We start from the raw sequence: 17,534 nt of genomic DNA, 5'->3' as shown, positions 1-17,534 counted from the left end.
GCCAACTTGCCCCTCCAATCTCTCTTTCTCTCTCTCTCCCCAATTCACCAGCCATTCACAACCTGGTAGCAGCACCAATAGTGCTGCTTAGTGGACCTACAAAAAGCAAGATCACCCCAGAGGTTCCTGGGTCATCCTGTGTTATCTCCCATTTCCCAACAAAAGAAGAGGCAGCAACATGTGTGGTTGGTTTGGTAGGTCTGGCACATTGGGAAGTCGCCATTCCGGGCTGTTTTATATAAAAGCGTATTATAGCCCGGAACGGGTATCAGAACGTGGTTTGCGTGGACGTTTTGTGTCTTATTGCATGCTTCCCATGTAGTCATGTGGGACTGGTGAATTTCGGAGGTCTGGCTCGCTGGGAAGTCGCCGTTCCGGGCTGTTTCATTCTGTTCCAGAGGGCATTTTGGTTGTTAAAGGGTTAATAAAAATCCTATCGGAATGGTTTTTGTTCCTAAATGTTGTTCTCAAGTGTCTCTAACACATCCTAGTGTTTTTGGCATCAAATTCTTTTATAAAGGACCCATTCCGGCCTGTTCCGGCTTTTACACAGTCCTGGCTTAAACACAATAAGGCTTTCCTCCACAGTCACCCCCCCCCATTTTTATGGGAATAATTATATACTTTATTTGCATTTGTAGCACAATTTTTGAATCGTCTAAAAATAAAATAAACTCAAATATACCTCACGGACTACATGCACCTGCCTTTGCGGGGTTGGGGGCATGCACTGCCGTCCAATCACAGCTAATGTCCTGCATTTCTCCACTATTTCCTATGGGCACTGGTTACTTTTTACATAGCAGCAGTGGAGGAAAAATGCAACAAAATTATCCAAGAAATCTCGCCTCCAAAGATCGGAATTGTCAATCTGTATTTTTAAATTTGTCGTATGTAAGATCCGCCTCTGGCTCTAACAGGAACAAGTTAGTGGGCGGGGCTTGTTAACGGCTTCTACACCCTGAATACGAGGCCGCTGGAAATCGGAGGATGTGGTGTGTCGGATGCGGTGAGCGACAAGGCTGATTGGAGGGGCCCGTTGTCTACTCTCTGTGCGTGGCCTCTCGTAAGGGTGAAGAATAGCTGTTATTGGTTGCGTCTGCTCCCCCCTCTTTGGGAAAGATTCGACCGGATAGTTCCCCAGTTTCGCTGGACTTGACAGAGATTTGCATCCTTCCAGAAGAAAAGTGAAATTGGAAGGGAACAGAAGGAAAAGAAAAAAGCTAGGTGGCTTTTAAAAAAAATCTTCTTTGTTGTTTCTGTATATTGAAACTGAAACCAGTTTCCATATGAAAAGTTGGTAAGCAATGCATGACCAGTTTGCTCAAGCTGTCCTTACATTTTCCCTTCACTGTCTCAAAAATAAGATGCCTGTAATTGTTTAGAGGCAATTCAGAGTTGTCCTGTGCTGTAAAAATGCTTTATGTTAGCTCTAAACAATGAGAACCCATGCATGCTTAGATTAAATACTACTGCCTTTACTTGGTTCGTTTGTTTTTAAAATATCTTTCTCCCCTTGCCCCGTTAAAAGGGAAAGACTGTTCCTCATATTCGAATGTTTCCTTCAGGTTAGCTTTCTCTTTTCCCTACCTACCACAAGGCAAAAACCGCTGCACATGCTCTGTGACACTGTACTGAAAAGGCCAGAACAGGTGCAGGGCTAGCTGGACAGGAGAAGCAAGGTCCTGTGTGTATTTGAGATGGTTTAATTTGTTAGGTGTTGGGAAAATTTGGGGATCAAAAGAGACAGACTCGCTTGAACCAAAATGCAATCAGGTGTTTAATATTGAAGAAGTTGCAGAGCAGCTTGAGAAATGAAGAGTATCCACTTTGAGACAATTCATTTCATCACTGGCTCCCACTGGTGTGGAAAACAGTAAACACACATCCAAATGGTGTTTGTATGTGGGAAAGTTGAACAAAATGTTAAAGAGATATAGACACAAATATTCTTATATAGCTTTCCCCTATGCTACAAATCTTATATGAGGTATGCATAATAATTTTGCATCTCCTTTTAAACTTTGTAAACGTTTTAGTAGTTAGAATTTAACTAATGCAATTGCTCTGACTATTTCAGGAAATGTTTCAGGGAGCAGATGAACTCTGTCAAAATGTGGCAGATCACCTTGAAGAAATGGATACATCAGATACCCAGTGGGGATGGTTTTACCTGGCTGAATGTGGCAAATGGCATATGTTTGAGGTAGACATTTATGTATATAGCCTATTCCATTTAGCATTGTTATCTTGTCCCCACAATCTACGAAGCAGGTCATTATTTTCACTTCACAGGTGGGAAAATGCAGGCATAATATGTTTTATTATAATATAATATATATAATACTATATATTAATATATTTCATTATATATATATATATATATATAAATTATCTTTTAATAGTTTCATCACAGCACAAGTTTTGATTGCTAATATATGCACAATAGAAAAACAGTTTTAAGAATTCAACGCATTGCCATAATGTTGTTTGCAAAATACTGGTTGACTGCCAGCTGTTAGTAACCTTTTACATTACATTGTCTGTCTACTGTTTTCTTCACTTGATTTAGATAAATCTGCTGTTTGCCATATATTCTTTGTTGTTATGTGCCTTCAAGTCAATTACAACTTATGGCGACCCTATGAATCAGCGACCTCCAATAGCATCTGTAGCACCAATACACGGAATAATGGGCTCAAGTTGCAGGAAGCCAGATTTTGGTTGAACATCAGGAAAAACTTCCTAACTGTTAGAGCATACGACAGTGGAACCAATTACCTAGAGAGGTAGTGGGATCTCCGACACTGGAGGCATTCAAGAGGCAGCTGGACAGCCATCTGTGGGGAATGCTTTGATTTGGATTCCTGCATTGAGCAGGGGGTTGGACTTGATGGCCTTATCGGCCCCCTTCTAACTCTACTATTCTGTGATCTGTCATGAACCACCCTGTTCAAATCTTGTAAGTTCAGGTCTGTGGCTTCCTTTATGGAATCAATCCATCTCTAGTTTGGTCTTCCTCTTTTTCTACCCCCTTCTGTTTTTCCCAGCATTGTTCTCTTTTCTAGTGAATCACGTCTTCTCATTATGTGTCCTAAAGTATTATAACCTCAGTTTCATCATTTTAGCTTCTAGTGATAGTTCTGGTTTAATTTGTTCTAATACCCAATTATTTGTCTTTTTCGGAGTCAACATATGCGCAAAGCTCTTCTCCGACACCACATTTCAAATGAGTTGATTTTCCTCTTTTCTGCTTTTTTCACTGTCCAACTTTCACATGCATACATAGAGATTGGGGATATCATGGTCTGAATGATCCTGACTTTAGTGTTCAGTGATGCATCTTTGCATTTGAGGACCTTTTCTAGTTCTCTCATAGCTGCCTTCCCCAGTCCTAGCCTTCTTCTGATTTCTTGACTATTGTCTCCCTTTTGGTTAATGACTGTGCCAAGGTATTGATAATCCTTGACAAGTTCAATGTCCTCCTTGTCAACTTGAAAATTACATCAATCCTACGTTGTCATTACTCTTTTTGACGTTCACCTGTAGACCTCTTTTGTGCTTTCCTCTTCAACTTTCATCAGCATTCGTTTCAAATCATTACTGGTTTCTGCTAGTAGTATGGTATCATCTGCATATCTTAAATTATTGATATTTCTCCCTCCAGTGTTCACACCTCCTTCATCTTGGTCCAATCCCGCTTTCCGTATGATATGTTCTGCATATAGATTAAACAAATAGGGTGATAAAATGCACCCCTGTCTCACACCCTTTCCGATGAGGAACCAGTCAGTTTCTAAATATTCTGTCCTTACAGTAGCCTGTTGTCCAGAGTATAGGTTGCACATCAGGACAATCAGATGCTGTGGCACCCCCATTTCTTTTAAAGCATTCCATAGTTTCATACAAAGGCTTTCCTGAAATCAATAAAAGCACAGTGTGATTTCCTTCTGAGATTCCTTGGTCCATTCCATTATTCAACATATGTTTGCGATATGATCTCTGGTGCCTCTTCCCTTTCTAAATCCAGCTTTGGACGTCTGGCATTTCTCACTCCATATATGGTAAGAGTGTTTGTACAATCTTGAGCATTACTTTACTTGCATGGGATAGTAAGGCAATCATTTGATAATTACTACATTCCCTGGGATCCCCTTTCTTTGGAATTGGGATGTATATTGAACGCTTCCAGTCTGTGGTCCATTGTTTAGTTTTCCATATTTCTTGACAAATTTTTGTCAAAATTTGGACAGATTCAGTCTCAGTAGCTTGTAGCAACTCTGTTGGTATGCCATCTGTTCTTGGTGATTTGTTTCTTCCAAGTATTTTAAGAGCAGCGTTCACCTCCCATTCTAAAATTTCTGGTTCTTCATCATATAGTTCCTCTATGAATGAATCTGTCATCCTTGCATCTCTTTTATAGAGTTCTTCAGTGTATTGCTTCCATCTTCCTTTTATTTCATCTTGGTCAGTCAGTGTGTTCCCCTGTTGATTATTCAACACCCCTGCTCTTGGTTTAAATTTCCCTTTAATTTCTCTAATTTTTTGGAACAGGGCTCTTGTTCTACCTTTTCTGTGGTCCTCTTCTATTTCTAAACAGTATCTATTATAATAGTTCTCTTTGTCCCTAGGTACTACTCGCTATATTGTTGCATTTAGTGTTCTAACCATGTTTCTATATCCTTTTGCTTTTGCTTTCCTTCTCTCTTTAACTATTTTAAGAGTTTCTTCAGTCATCCATCAAGGTCTTTCTCTCTTTTTAACAGGAGGTATTGCCTTTTTGCATTCTTCCTTGATAATTTCTCTGACATCACTCCATAGTTCTTCTGGTTCTCTCTCAACTAACTTTAAAGCCTCAAATCTGTTCCTTATTTGATCTTTCTATTCTTCTGGGGTGTTATTTAAATTGTATTTTGGCATTATGATTGCTTTGCTGTTCTTTAGTTCCACTCTGATTTTTGAAATGACCAGTTCATGATCTGTACCACAGTCTGCTCCTGGTCTTGTTTTCGCAGAAAGTATGGAACTTCTCCATCTTCTGCTACCATATAATCAATTTGATTCCTATAATGACCATTTGGTGATGTCCACGTGTACAGTCTTCTTTTCGGTTGCTCAAAAGATGTGTTTGCAAGAAACAAATCATTGGCTTCAGAATACAGTAAGTCTTTCTCCTGTTTCATTTCTATCTCCTAAGCCCCCTTTCCCCACAATTCCTAGTTCTTCTCTGTTCCCTACTTTTGCATTCCAGTCCCCCATGATTATCAGCACATCTTGTTTTGGTGTGTGATCAATTTCTTCCTGTAGTTCTGTGTAGAATCTCTCCAATTCCTTTTCTTCTGCATTTGTCGTTGAATATATAAATATAAATATATTTATATTTTGAATATGAAGAATATATTTTCTTTATATATTCTTTTATTGTAGGATTTTTACACTACGCCATTTATCTGCAATAACTAATTCTGTGATAGTGAATAAGTCACCATTGGGTTTAATGGTGCTTACTCCTTTGTAGGTGTGCAGCCCAAAACAGGATATTTCTCTAATTATTATTAAAGTTTGAAGGAGACACCTGCCTACAGCTTTTATATCATTAATTCTGCTGAGTTTATTAGGCATAAGATGCCATGTATTCAAAATCTCAAAAGGAGACCTTTCCAAAATCCAAATGAGAAGTTTAAAAATTCTTCTACGGTTTCAACATTTACAAAACTTTTTAATTGAAAGTACTATAACCAGGGCTGTGGAGTCGGTACGCCAAACCTTCGACTCTGACTCCTCTCTTTTTCTACTCTCCGACTCCAACTCCACCCAAAATTGCTTCCGACTCCACAGCCCTGGAAAGGGCTGTAAATGTCTTTTTAAATTGGAAGTTCTCATAGGAGCATTTTTATCGCTGCCTGAATATGCGCTGATCTTGGCATCACAGCATTTGTCTTCATCTGGGTCCTGTGTCATACACTGACACACAAAATGTTTTCCATCTTGAGTTATGGTGAAATGCTCAACTGCAGCTGACTTCATGGGAAGCTTCTTTGACATTTTGAATTTATATTTTAAAAAATTTGTCAATCAAAATTTATTTTGGAGCCGGAGTCAGTACATTTCTTCTGACTCCGACTCCACCCAAAATTGCTTCTGACTCCACGACTCCGACTCCACAGCCCTGACTATAACCACTGAGACACCTCTGCATCCGTTCTCCTAAGTTTTACTGTGAAGCCTTTGGCAAAATCCTATCAATACAGTCATTAAGTATACGTTAACTGAAATAACAGCATATTCGTTCTTAGCTTATTCCATCTCCATGTTCACTCTGTTTCTCTCTTGTTTACCTTGTGTATATTTTTAGATTTTAAGTCCCTTGGGGTACAAAAATCCTGATTCTTCTAAAGTGCCATGTATGTAGATGCACCATATCAATAAATTCCTCAGAATTATACAAGTTCAATTTTTAACACCTCTGTATATCTTATTATCCCATATTCAATCCAAACTGAATTATTTGCTGTTTTAAAGTTAGCATTATGAATAAAAGAACCTAAAAGTATCCCTTGGTTTGGAAACTTAAGAAAAGTATCATTTTTTAATCCCATATTTGTAATACTGATACAAGAAACGGCAGTGATGTTGATTTTCTGGGAAATATCCTATGCTCTGAATCAATTTATATCTTTTTTAGCATGTTTGACTTCTATTTAGTAAACAACTGAATGAAGTGCATGGTGCTAATTTTGCCAGCTTTGTGGAAATACCTGAAAGTTTCTCCAATAGACAAAAATTGAACTGAAATATTTGATTAAGAAAAAATGAATAAAAGTGAATTTGCAGTGTAATCCTAAGCATGTATACTGAGAGGTAAACATCACTGAGTTTAATGGGGCTTCTTTCCAGGTAGGTGGATGTAGGTCTGCATTGTTAATATTTTTTAAATATTATATATTCAAACTTATAATTAAAAATTACTTTATTGGAATACATGTAAATATTAAGACATAACTCCATAGCATGCGCTATCCTTACACTATTAATTTTTTAAGGATTAAAAAAAGGAAGTATTGAAACATTTTCAATATTAATTGTAGCAAAATGATAGTTGTGCTTCCTAGAAATGGTTTCCTGAAAAAAAAGTTAATTATATCTGCCCAGTTTGACTAGTGTTGTATCAATTTAATTTGCTGCCCTGGACTGCTACTGGGAGGAATGGCATGATATAAATCTAATAAATAAATAAATAAATTTCTTATGCTACTAATTAATTTTTTGGAACAATGCATTTTTCAAAATGGAAAAATGTCCAGAATTTTTTCCATTTTAAAAAATAAGTGCCCAACATCACTGAGAAAAGAATTTGAAAATGTCATAATCTAACAGAGCAATCCTAACTTGGGGCCAGGGAGGAGCAGAACAGCAGATCCATGACTTGTATCCTAGTCTGTGGCAGCTAAGATGGTAGGTGCGTGAGGTGGTGTTTCTTCCATTCATTTCACTATACCAGCTCCAGGTTGGTGTAACTAAGGTGTCTGCAGGCATTGGATCTAGGAGATCTAAAGTTACTGGTGATTTGCCACCTTCCCACCCTTGCAACAACCTATTTTGTGGGTTCCTGTTTGCTACTGCTGGGGGTAGCTTTCCACCCAACATGGTATAGCTTCTCTTCTTGATTATCCCAGAGTGCAGAACATGGAATAATGGGCTCAAGGTACAAGAAGCCAGATTTCAACTGAACATCAGGAAAAACTTCCTAACTGTTAGAGCGGTACAACAATGGAACCAATTACCTAGGGAGGTGGTGGGCTCTCCAACACTGGAAGCATTTAAAAGGCAGCCGGACAGCCACCTGTCAGGTATGTTTCAATTTGGATTCCTGCATTGAGCAGGGGGTTGGACTTGATGGCCTTATAGGTGTCTTCCAACTCTATGATTCTAGCTGGGGCCTCTGCTGTGGTGGCCCTCTAGCCAGTAGCACTTCCGTCTGCTGCCATCAACATCAGGATGATTACTATTGCACTTGTACTTTGTTTATAAGATCTTGTGTGGAACCAAGATAAGTATCTCATGTACAACATTACACCAGTTATGTGGTGTGTCAGCATCAGCGCATAGCCAATTTGTTCAGATGGTCTAATGATATTTGACTCTGTTAGGGCAAGTGAGTTCCTCTTTTTCTGGGGGGTTTTTCTGGTAAAGAGGCTGTTAGGTTTTTATAATCTCAAATGAAATGTAGAGGCTAAAAGTCTTGCCTAAGGGATATCAGTAAAGACACAATAAGACACCTACACCTGGGTTTGCATATAGTATATACCTGGCAGGAAGCCACAACTACTCCAAGTCCTTGATGAGTTTGCCTGCACAATGTCCTTATTTGCAAACACATATTTATTACAGACATAAACCTTAAAAACATAATGCATGAAGAAGTCCTTAGTCTTCGGGATTGGACTGGTTTGCCTTGACTAAGCCTAGCTTCTGTTCTTGGGTTCAGAGCATGCACCAATATGAGACAACCCAGGCAACCAAGCCGATACAACAGCCTGTGACAAACCAGATGACCAAGCCTAAACCTCCTGAGGCGGTCAAACATAAGCACTCTAAAGCGGTTGCCAAAACCAAACATCTTAGCCACAGCACAATCAAGCGGCCCCGCTATGTCTCTGTTCCAGTGCCAGAGGACTCAAATCATGCACAGTTAACTACTCTCTTTCATTCTCCTGCGGCTTCCTCTGATGAGGAGGACTTTCCTGGATTTCCTGTACAGCCAATGTCCAGCCAACCCAGAGCTTGCTCTTCTTCACTACCTGTGGGGCCGTCTACAGTTCCGCCTATCCAAGAGCAACCATCTACATCTCCGGGACTACAGCTTTCCCACGAGTTCATTACACAACTTCAGGGCATGCTGTCCTTTTTTACTCAGAGTCAATCATCTTCACAACCTCCCGCTATCCCTCAACACAGCGGGGTTCAAAGTGTACACAGTGAGACAAACCCATCAGGTTCTCCAGACCCATTTGACGTTACCAGGGGCAGGTTAATGATATGTTAATGATAATAATTTAGGACATTATTTTCCATGATTGCTGTGGACACAAGGAATCTGGTATTTAATTCAGGACTGTTTTTGAAATGTTTCCAACTTCTCTCTCTCCTCTCTTGCCAGCATAGGCTGACAACCTGTGAGCCATCATGTTGAATACACATTACCAGCCAGGTGCCAGTTGATTGACAATCCTCCTGAGGCAGCCTTTCCCAACCAGTGTGCCTCCAGATGTTGTTGGACCACAATTCCCATCTTTCCTGACCATTGGCAATGCTGGCTGAGGCTGATGGGAGTTGTGGTCCAACAACATCTGGAGGCACACTGGTTGGGAAAGGTTTACAAAGCCCCTGACGGTCCACTATTCACTGCTGGTAGACTGTGTTCAGCATTGCTGTTCATAGGACTTTTGTACAGGACTGTTGTAGCACATAACAGCTGAAGAAAAACCTGAAAATTTGAATCAAATTTCAGTCTTTTAACAAGGCTTCCAGCAATCTGGGACGGATCTTCAGGGGTCTTTGCAAAAACCACCACTTCATCCCCCACTGTTTCCATATTCCTCAGTACTGTAGTACCAATATGTAGTAATTTCCCCTTTTAACGTCTCTGCCTTTGCCTTCCTTTTCATTTCTCCCAGCTATACCAATTCTTAACACATGGTGTGGAAGCAGAATAAATAATGCAAAGTAATCCAGAGTCTGGGTTTCCTTGTTGTGGAGTCTGTGGGATGGATTGTGCATATGGCAGAACTATGAACGCATCAGTTATTAACTCACTTGCAGGCCTTAGGCAAGCAGTCCTTTCTCACACTCATGCACACACACCCTTAGCTCCCTATCTGCAAATGCAAATAACAGTGCCAATTAATCTTAGAGTTGTTCTATAGATGACTATAATAAGATATGTGAGGTGCATTGAACACTCTAAAGTGCTATTTAAATGCCAATAACTAATATTAGGTGCTTGGTCTGTAACCTTTCAAAATGTGTTTTCTATTTCTTTTGAAGACTGATTCTAATACCCAGTGTTCAGTTAGCAGTGAAGACATTGAAAGGAGGTTCAAAATAAATCCACAAGGCTCCATTTCTTTTACAACTGCAAAATTTAACTATATATTAGACTTTTCAGGTATGTATATATTTACAGGTGTCTCATAGTAAAATCTGTAAAGGGCAAGCCTAGTTGTAAAATCTTGCAGAATAAGAATAAAACTGGAATGATTGGGAAAGTCTCCTTTATGTTATGAATCTTCATTTTGTATTTATGGAGACTGTTTATAATTTAGCGTTCTTCTCTAGATATGTTATCTCTTCCCCCCTTTTAATTGAGGAATTAATGTCTGTACCACTCAAGTGGTGAATACACAAGCTTTTCTCTCCCCCCCTCCCCAAAAAGATTCAAGTAAGGATAAAAAGGATTAAGATAAGAATGTAAGAGGCTGTAAGCAGGGGGGGGGGAGCCTATGTTGTAATTGGGATGCTGTCTGACTTGAGTGGGTGAAAATTAGACAGAGGATTTGTTTTAGCAGCCATAGCGGCTAAGGCATATGACGCAATGCCTGTGTTGAAGCTAAGCATGTCTGGATGGGGGACTTCCTGGGAGGCTAGCTTGGCTGATGGAGTTTATATCTTGCTTTTTTTACTGTTGCATCCTCAGTGGCTTACAACATTTTATAATACAATTTTAACTTCTTATACCCTTATCCAGTTTCCAATATCTTAGCCTAGGGTTATTGTTCTGCTATGTAGCCCTATGTGTGCTGTCTGAGGAAGACAAAATGTAAATGTACTGCCTCCACGTCGATTCCAACTTATGGCAACCCTACGAAGAGGGTCTTCATGAGGCTGAGAGGCAGTGACTGGCCCAAGGGCACCCAGTGACCTTCTTGGCTGTGTGGGGATTCAAACCCTGGTCTCCCAGGGTGTAGTCCAGCACCTTAACCACTAGACAAGGCAGGATATAAATGTAATAAATCAATGTGAATGCATGATGGCTGCAAGAGATGGGCAGGGAGCATCAGGAGAGGCAGACAGAGTGGTGGAAATCAATAATGAGAGCAGGATGGTAACAGATTGTGATGAAGTTTTTTAAAAGAATGAGCTTCCTCATGCCTGTGTAAGTTGGGACAACAGCTGCATTCAGACACATCAGTGCAATCCACCGAGGGTCAATTGGATTTGGGTTGTGAACTGATAGTTGGGAAGCTTTTGTGTTATGTTAACTAAAATTCCCATGAGACAACACCGCAAAACAGTGCTTGGCAGAAAACTGCCTGCCCATCTTCTAGACAAGCCTTTCCCAACCATGTGTTTTGGACTACAGTCTTCATCACCCCAGATCGGGAGGGCACCAAGGTGGGGGAAGGCTGATTTAGACTTTGGCTAACTTTGGTTTTGTACACAGGGATGAAACAAACTAACCAAACAACTGGAAAAGAACGTCCCATAAAACGAGCTCCATTTTCTATCAGTGCTTTCAGGTAGGAAGTAAAGGTCACTTGGGTTTTCTTTAGGACATGTTGGTATTTTCTATAAATTTACTAGTGTGGAGCTCTTCCATACTAGTGTTGATAGTCTTTTTTCCCCTTGAGTATTAAAATGTAAACAATAGATGAACCTATATTCTCTTTTGACGTGTGACAAGTTCCTCACTTGCTTTTTTTCAGATGTTGTAGGAACCAGTTGTAGTAGCCATTTTGCAACATCTGATGCAATTTAACCATCAGCCCTCTTTTTGCTGTTAACAAAAAAAGATGTAGTTTACCTTATTTTGCTTTACACTCCTGAACATTGCTTTATTCTATTTTGAATGAACTCTGTTGCACCTCTGGGCACAATCCACTGAGAAGTTCTTTTACTCAAGCCCCATAGAATAGATCTGCAAAAGCACAGGATCTCTTGCTTTCAGCTCTCTTCATCCTTGGACTAACTCCTTAATCATGTAAACAAGTAAGAGATTCAAACAGGAAAAGGAATGAGCAGGTGAATCAGAGTAATGACTTCAAGGAAAGAGCTGTAGCTCAGTGACAGTGTTTCTGCTTTGCAAGTAGAAGGTCTCAGGTTCAATCCTCAAACACTTGAGTTAGATGGACCTCGGTTCAAGGCAGCTTCCGATATTCCTAACCTTTCCAGAACTGGTTTTTTTAAAAAAAACCTGTAAGATCACTTCCTCCCCAAGTGACCTCTGTTGCATTATTTTGGTGTTCTAAGTTCTCTCTTTGTTTTTTTTTTATCATTAATTTTTATTCAAATTTTCAAAGACAAAAAACAAAACAAAACAAAAATAATTAAACAATAAAATAAAATGTTGACTTCCGATTTGTCGCAGATCAGTTATAAGTCTACAGTATATAACAATCCTGTCTCCTAAATTATATTATAAAATCACTTTCCTCCAGTAGTTATCTTAATTAATCATCAAATCTCATAAACATTACTTTATTCTTTCCACAAAAAGTCAAAGAGAGGTTTCAGTTCCTTGAGAGATATATCTTTCAATTTTTCTCCAAATAAACATATCGATTAATCCATCTGATTCAAATCTGTTAGGTCCAATAATTTCAGTAGCCATTATTCCATTATCAATAATCCTGTTAAGTCCAGTAATTTCAGTAGCCATTCTTCCATTATCAGTATCCCATAATAATCTTGTTGTCATAGCCATAGTCCAAATAAACATATAGATTGATCCATCTCATCAAACCTGTTAGATCCAATAATTTCAATAGCCATTCTTCCATTATCAATATTAATTCCATCTTCCATCTTCAGTAGTCCTGTTCAGTCCAGTAATTTCAGTATCCATTCTTCCATTATCAGTATCCCATATTAATCTTGCTGTCATAGCCATAGTCATATAATAAAGAGTCTGATGGGAATTTCCTTTATCACAAATATTTCCTTGCCATCAATTCTGAATATGTTGCTGAAATATTGTTGTAAAGTCATATCTCTGTTCTTCTTTTTTACAAAATGCACTGGCTCATCTCTTAAGAATTTTTCCATTGTCACATATCTGTAGTTAATTCCATAGATTTTTTCTATGTCAAGCTCCATCACATCATTCCAGTCCAAAAAATTATCCAAGACATTGATAACTTTATCTCTAATATCTTCATTAATTTCTTCAGAGACAACGTTGAATTCCAAACAGTAAACTTTGTTTCTAATATCCATAAACTCCAGATCTTTCTCCAATTCCACATTTGTTCCAATCTCCAGGGCTTGTATCTTCCCTTTAATTTTTCTTTTCTCATCTCTAATCTCATCAATCCCCTCTCTCACAAGATCCCCTATTTCTTTAAGCTCCTGCGTCATTTTGCCAAATTCAATTTTCATCTCCTGTCTACCTTGTCTCAGGGTTTGTTTCATTATCTCAATCTCATCCATTATTTTCTGAAACATAATTTCTTCCATGGTCTCAGCCACTTTCCTGATTGCCATTCTTAAAACCACAAAAACAAAAATTATTTCAGCCACAATTGGGTTAATATTCCAGGCTTGATGACATCACAGTGTAGACAGTACAGCCTGCCTTATCTCTTATATGTTCAGGAATACAAAACAAATTTAGTTCCCAGCTTCAAAACAGTTAGTGGCGTCGTGAACAAGTAGATTCGTCAAAATGAAATAGACCAAAACGAAAATAGTCCCAGACATATAATACTCCAAAGTTCATAAATCAAATTTATTTATTTTTTTCCCTCCTCGAAATAGAAATCTCTCTTCCGTTTGTATCTTTAGAATGCACTTCCAGGCCAGCTTTTTGCAATAAAAACAAAGATAGGCTTTTTCAATTTCTTTCCTCCTTAATTTCGTGAATAAAAGAGAAGAGTTATAACTCACCCAGAAATTCTTTATAGCTGATTCACTGACAAATCTCTTTTTGCTGCAACGATTTAAACCAAGTGAAAAAAAATAGAAAGAAGGATGCTTGCCTGTTAAAGTCCGTTTTTCTTTGAAGAAAAGATAAACGTGTCGCTTAATCAGTTAGAGCTTGTTGGAAGTCCGTCCGGCATTGCTGGCTGAACCTTCTCTCATAAATTAATGAAATCCAGTCCTCCCAACAAAAACAGGCTTTTGTGGTTAATCTCTACGTTTCTCCCTGCCCGGGAGAAAATCTTTACCAGTCAAAAAGAACGTTCTGACTGATTTTAAAACTGAAAAAGCTTCTGAGACGAGAGCTCGTCTCAAAAAGCAGGCACAAGCAAAGTCACCCTTCCCGGAAGTCTCCTAAGTTCTCTCTTTGAAAGGGATTTTTTTTTAAGTGGGAAGAAGTTAAGTAATTGTTGCCCTTTTAGAAAACTGGAGGAAACATAACCTATTTGACACATCTAGAACTGTAAATTTAAGGTCCCAATTCAGCTAACCATGAAAGCACCTGCCTGATTATTTGGGTTTTTTTTTTACTGCCCTGAAGGCTAAGGTTAGCTTATAGTTTAAAAAAAATCCCAATAAGAAACTAAAACTTTCCAGTCCTTTACATGTTTGTAAAGTTTAGAAAAACAAGACCAAAACCCTGGCAGAAATAAACCAGTATATGACATAGCCTTTCCTTCTAGTGCCTTCTTGCTTTCCCAAGAATACATCTTTCCATAACAGTGGAAATGCTCTCCATAGCCCAGCCTGTTTATCTTTCATAATATCCCACCATCTCTTTCCACAGATGAAACCTTCTGTCCCCTCTCGAATCCTATCTCTCAACCGTGTGCTTCCACCTCAGTTTAAGGGATCTGACTTCTCCTGCATCTTTCACCCATGTTCAGTGTCTCAGAGAGTAGAGTCTCATAACTCCTCAATGGGGATGCCTTTTTTAGGTAGTATTACTGTCTCGCAAGGGGGATATGGCAGTGTACTGACTGTTTATTTTGTGTTTAAAGTTTTATCTGTGAAAATCGATCTATCCCTATGCCTTCACACTGGGAGAATGTAAATTCAGAAGAACCATACCAGGTAAGGCCTTAGTAGGATATTTTGAAAAGATTGGAAGCGAAGGACTAATGCATCTGGGTAAAGTTTTATGTATGTCTCTTTCAGCTTATTCCTTTGCAAAAGCAGACAAATGAATTTAAAGAAGTTGCTTGCCACTTCGGGAAAACGATGGATAGTAATCAGATTAAAAGAATTCACAGAATTCAGAATCTAGACTTGTGGGAATTTTTTTGCAGGTGAGTATTTTTCATGCTATTTTTGTGCTACATTCTCTAACTGGCATCTCTTGAAGGCAGATTATCTCAATATTTACATGCATCTAAGTTCAAGCTTAAAATACCTATTTTCTTTTATTCATCCTTAATCAGATCTGTCTTTATCTGCCTTTTAGTACTGCTCTTGCATTCTTACCTCTTTTGATGAGATGAGCTCCAGACTACAATTATCATTAATGTCAACCCATATCTCTTACTACAGGGGTAGGGACTCTCCAGCCTGTGAGCCAAACTTGATCCGTCAGGCCGTTTTAGAAAAGCGACAACCACCCACTCTACACCTAATGCATACATGACATCATATGTTTACATCATATGAGTCATGACATCAGATGTGTGGCAGGTAAGGGCGGGGCTTCAAAGGAACAATCAGGAGCTCAAAGTGGGCTCCCAATTGTCCCTTTGCTGGAGCAAGGCATGCTCTCAACTGCCCATAAGGTGATGGGCAGTGAGGAGCACACCTTGCTCACAGAGGGGAAAGCAGTTTCCGTTCAATGGAACTTATTTTTTCCTCCCAGTTCTACTTTTTGAAGCTGCCTGTGCAGCTCCTTTCCACCTCCAGCATTAAAGGTGGAAAGGAGAGGTGTGGGGAGGCTTACAAAGCATAGGGCTAGCAACACCCTGTGTTCTGTGGTTCCCAAGCTTGGGAATCCTGCACAAGGGATTTTGACAGATGGATAGGACAACCCACTTGTCAAATCATATTATGCCATGTAATTGACAGGTGGGTTGCTCCATCCACCTGTCAGAGCTGGCCTGCGAGGTTCCCCCCACCTGCCCTACTAGCTCACCCTGGTAATGTTTTAATTAGGATCATCAGTTTTATTTATTTATTTTATTTATTTATTAAACTTACATACCGCCCCATAGCCAAAGTTCTCTGGGCGGTGCACAAGACTAACATCAAAATACAATAAACACATAATGGTTTTTTAATGGTAGTGTTTTAATTAGGATCATCAGTTGGTTCTACAATTCTTTAGGTCTTTAGGCTAACAAACTTTTGAACTGGCCTGTTCAAGTGTCACTAACCTTTTCAGTTCAAAGTCTAAATACTGGTATTGAAGGTTACAGAAATTAAAGGCAGTGTTTGAAAAAAACTGAACCAGTCTACATGTTTCCTTTAACACAAATGCCACTTGAAATTATTTTTGTATAGTTCCCACTTGCCAAAGAAAATAAAAACTTTTGTAAAGCACTCCTGCCTAGTTCATAGTATCATAGAATAGTAGAATTGGAAGGAGCCTAGAATCCCATTGAGTCCAACCTCCTGCTCACTGCAGGAGTCCAAATTAAAGCACACCCAATAGGTGGCTGTCCAGCTGCCTCTTAAATGACTCCAGTGTTGGAGAGCCCACCACCTCCCTCGGTCACTGGTTCCATTGTCGTACTGCTCTAAGAGGAAGTTTTTCCTGCTGTACAGTCAAAATCTGGCTTCCTCTAATTTGAACCCATTATTCTATGTCCTGCACTCTTGGAGAATGAAGAAGAGATCCTGGCCCTACTGTTTAACAACCTTTCAAGTTCTTGAAGAGTGCTATCATATCTCCCCTCAGTCTTCTCTTCTCAAGGCTAAACAGGCCCAGTTCTTTCAGTCTCTCCTCACAGGGCTTTGTTTCCAGTCCTCTGATCATCCTTGTTGCCGTCATCTGAACCTGTTCCAGTTTGTCTGCATCCTTTTTAAAGTGCGCTGTCAGAACTGGACGCAGTACTCTAAGATTAGGCATAACCAGTGCTGAATAGAGGGGAAGTAGTACTTCATGTAATTTGGAAACTATAGTTCTGTTCATGCAGCCTAAAATAGTGTTTGACTTTTTTGCAGCCACATCACACTGTTGGCTCATATTCAGCTTGTGATCAACAACAATTCCAAGATCTTTCTTGCATGTAGTATTGCTGAGCCAAGTATTCCCCATCTTATAACTGTGCAGTTGGTTTCTTCTTGCACTTACCCTTGTTAAATTTAATTTTGTTGTTTTCAGCCCAATGCTCCAGAGTTTGAATTTTGTTTCTGTCTTCCAAGGTATTAGCTATTCCTCCCAATTTTGTATCGCCTGCAATTTTGATAAGCATTCCCTGCACCACCTCATACAATTCATTAATAAAAATGTTGAAGAACACTGGAGTCAGGACTGAGCCCTGCAGTATCCCTCTTGTTACCTCCCCCCAGTTTGAGAAGGAACCATTGATAAGCACTCTTTGAGTACGATTCTGTAGCCAGCTGTGGATCCACCTAATAGTTGTTCCATCCAGCCCACATTTAGCTAGCTTGCTAATCAGAATATCATG

The 17,534-nt window shown here is 39.3% G+C and overlaps 1 protein-coding gene across 7 annotated transcripts in view; it reads left to right on the top strand.

Annotated features, from left to right (window-relative positions):
* PARP11 (poly(ADP-ribose) polymerase family member 11) overlaps nt 1–17,534 on the top strand; it is a 39,053-nt gene that overhangs the window by 16,792 nt on the left and 4,727 nt on the right. For 2 of the 7 annotated variants that reach the window (XM_061582588.1, XM_061582593.1), the window contains exons 2-6: nt 2,081–2,206; nt 10,048–10,168; nt 11,444–11,519; nt 14,919–14,991; nt 15,076–15,206. In XM_061582588.1, coding sequence (XP_061438572.1) covers nt 2,081–2,206; nt 10,048–10,168; nt 11,444–11,519; nt 14,919–14,991; nt 15,076–15,206 — 527 coding nt within the window. Of the gene's footprint in view, nt 1–932; nt 1,301–2,080; nt 2,207–5,015; nt 5,162–7,285; nt 7,851–10,047; nt 10,169–11,443; nt 11,520–14,918; nt 14,992–15,075; nt 15,207–17,534 lie in introns of those variants that run through there. The other 5 variants (XM_061582592.1, XM_061582591.1, XM_061582590.1 and 2 more) reach the window with 5 other exon arrangements.

The sequence above is a fragment of the Rhineura floridana genome, chromosome 8 (genome assembly GCF_030035675.1).
Source record: "Rhineura floridana isolate rRhiFlo1 chromosome 8, rRhiFlo1.hap2, whole genome shotgun sequence".
Taxonomy (NCBI): Eukaryota; Metazoa; Chordata; class Lepidosauria; order Squamata; family Rhineuridae; genus Rhineura; species Rhineura floridana.
This window is presented reverse-complemented; position numbering and strand designations above follow the sequence as displayed.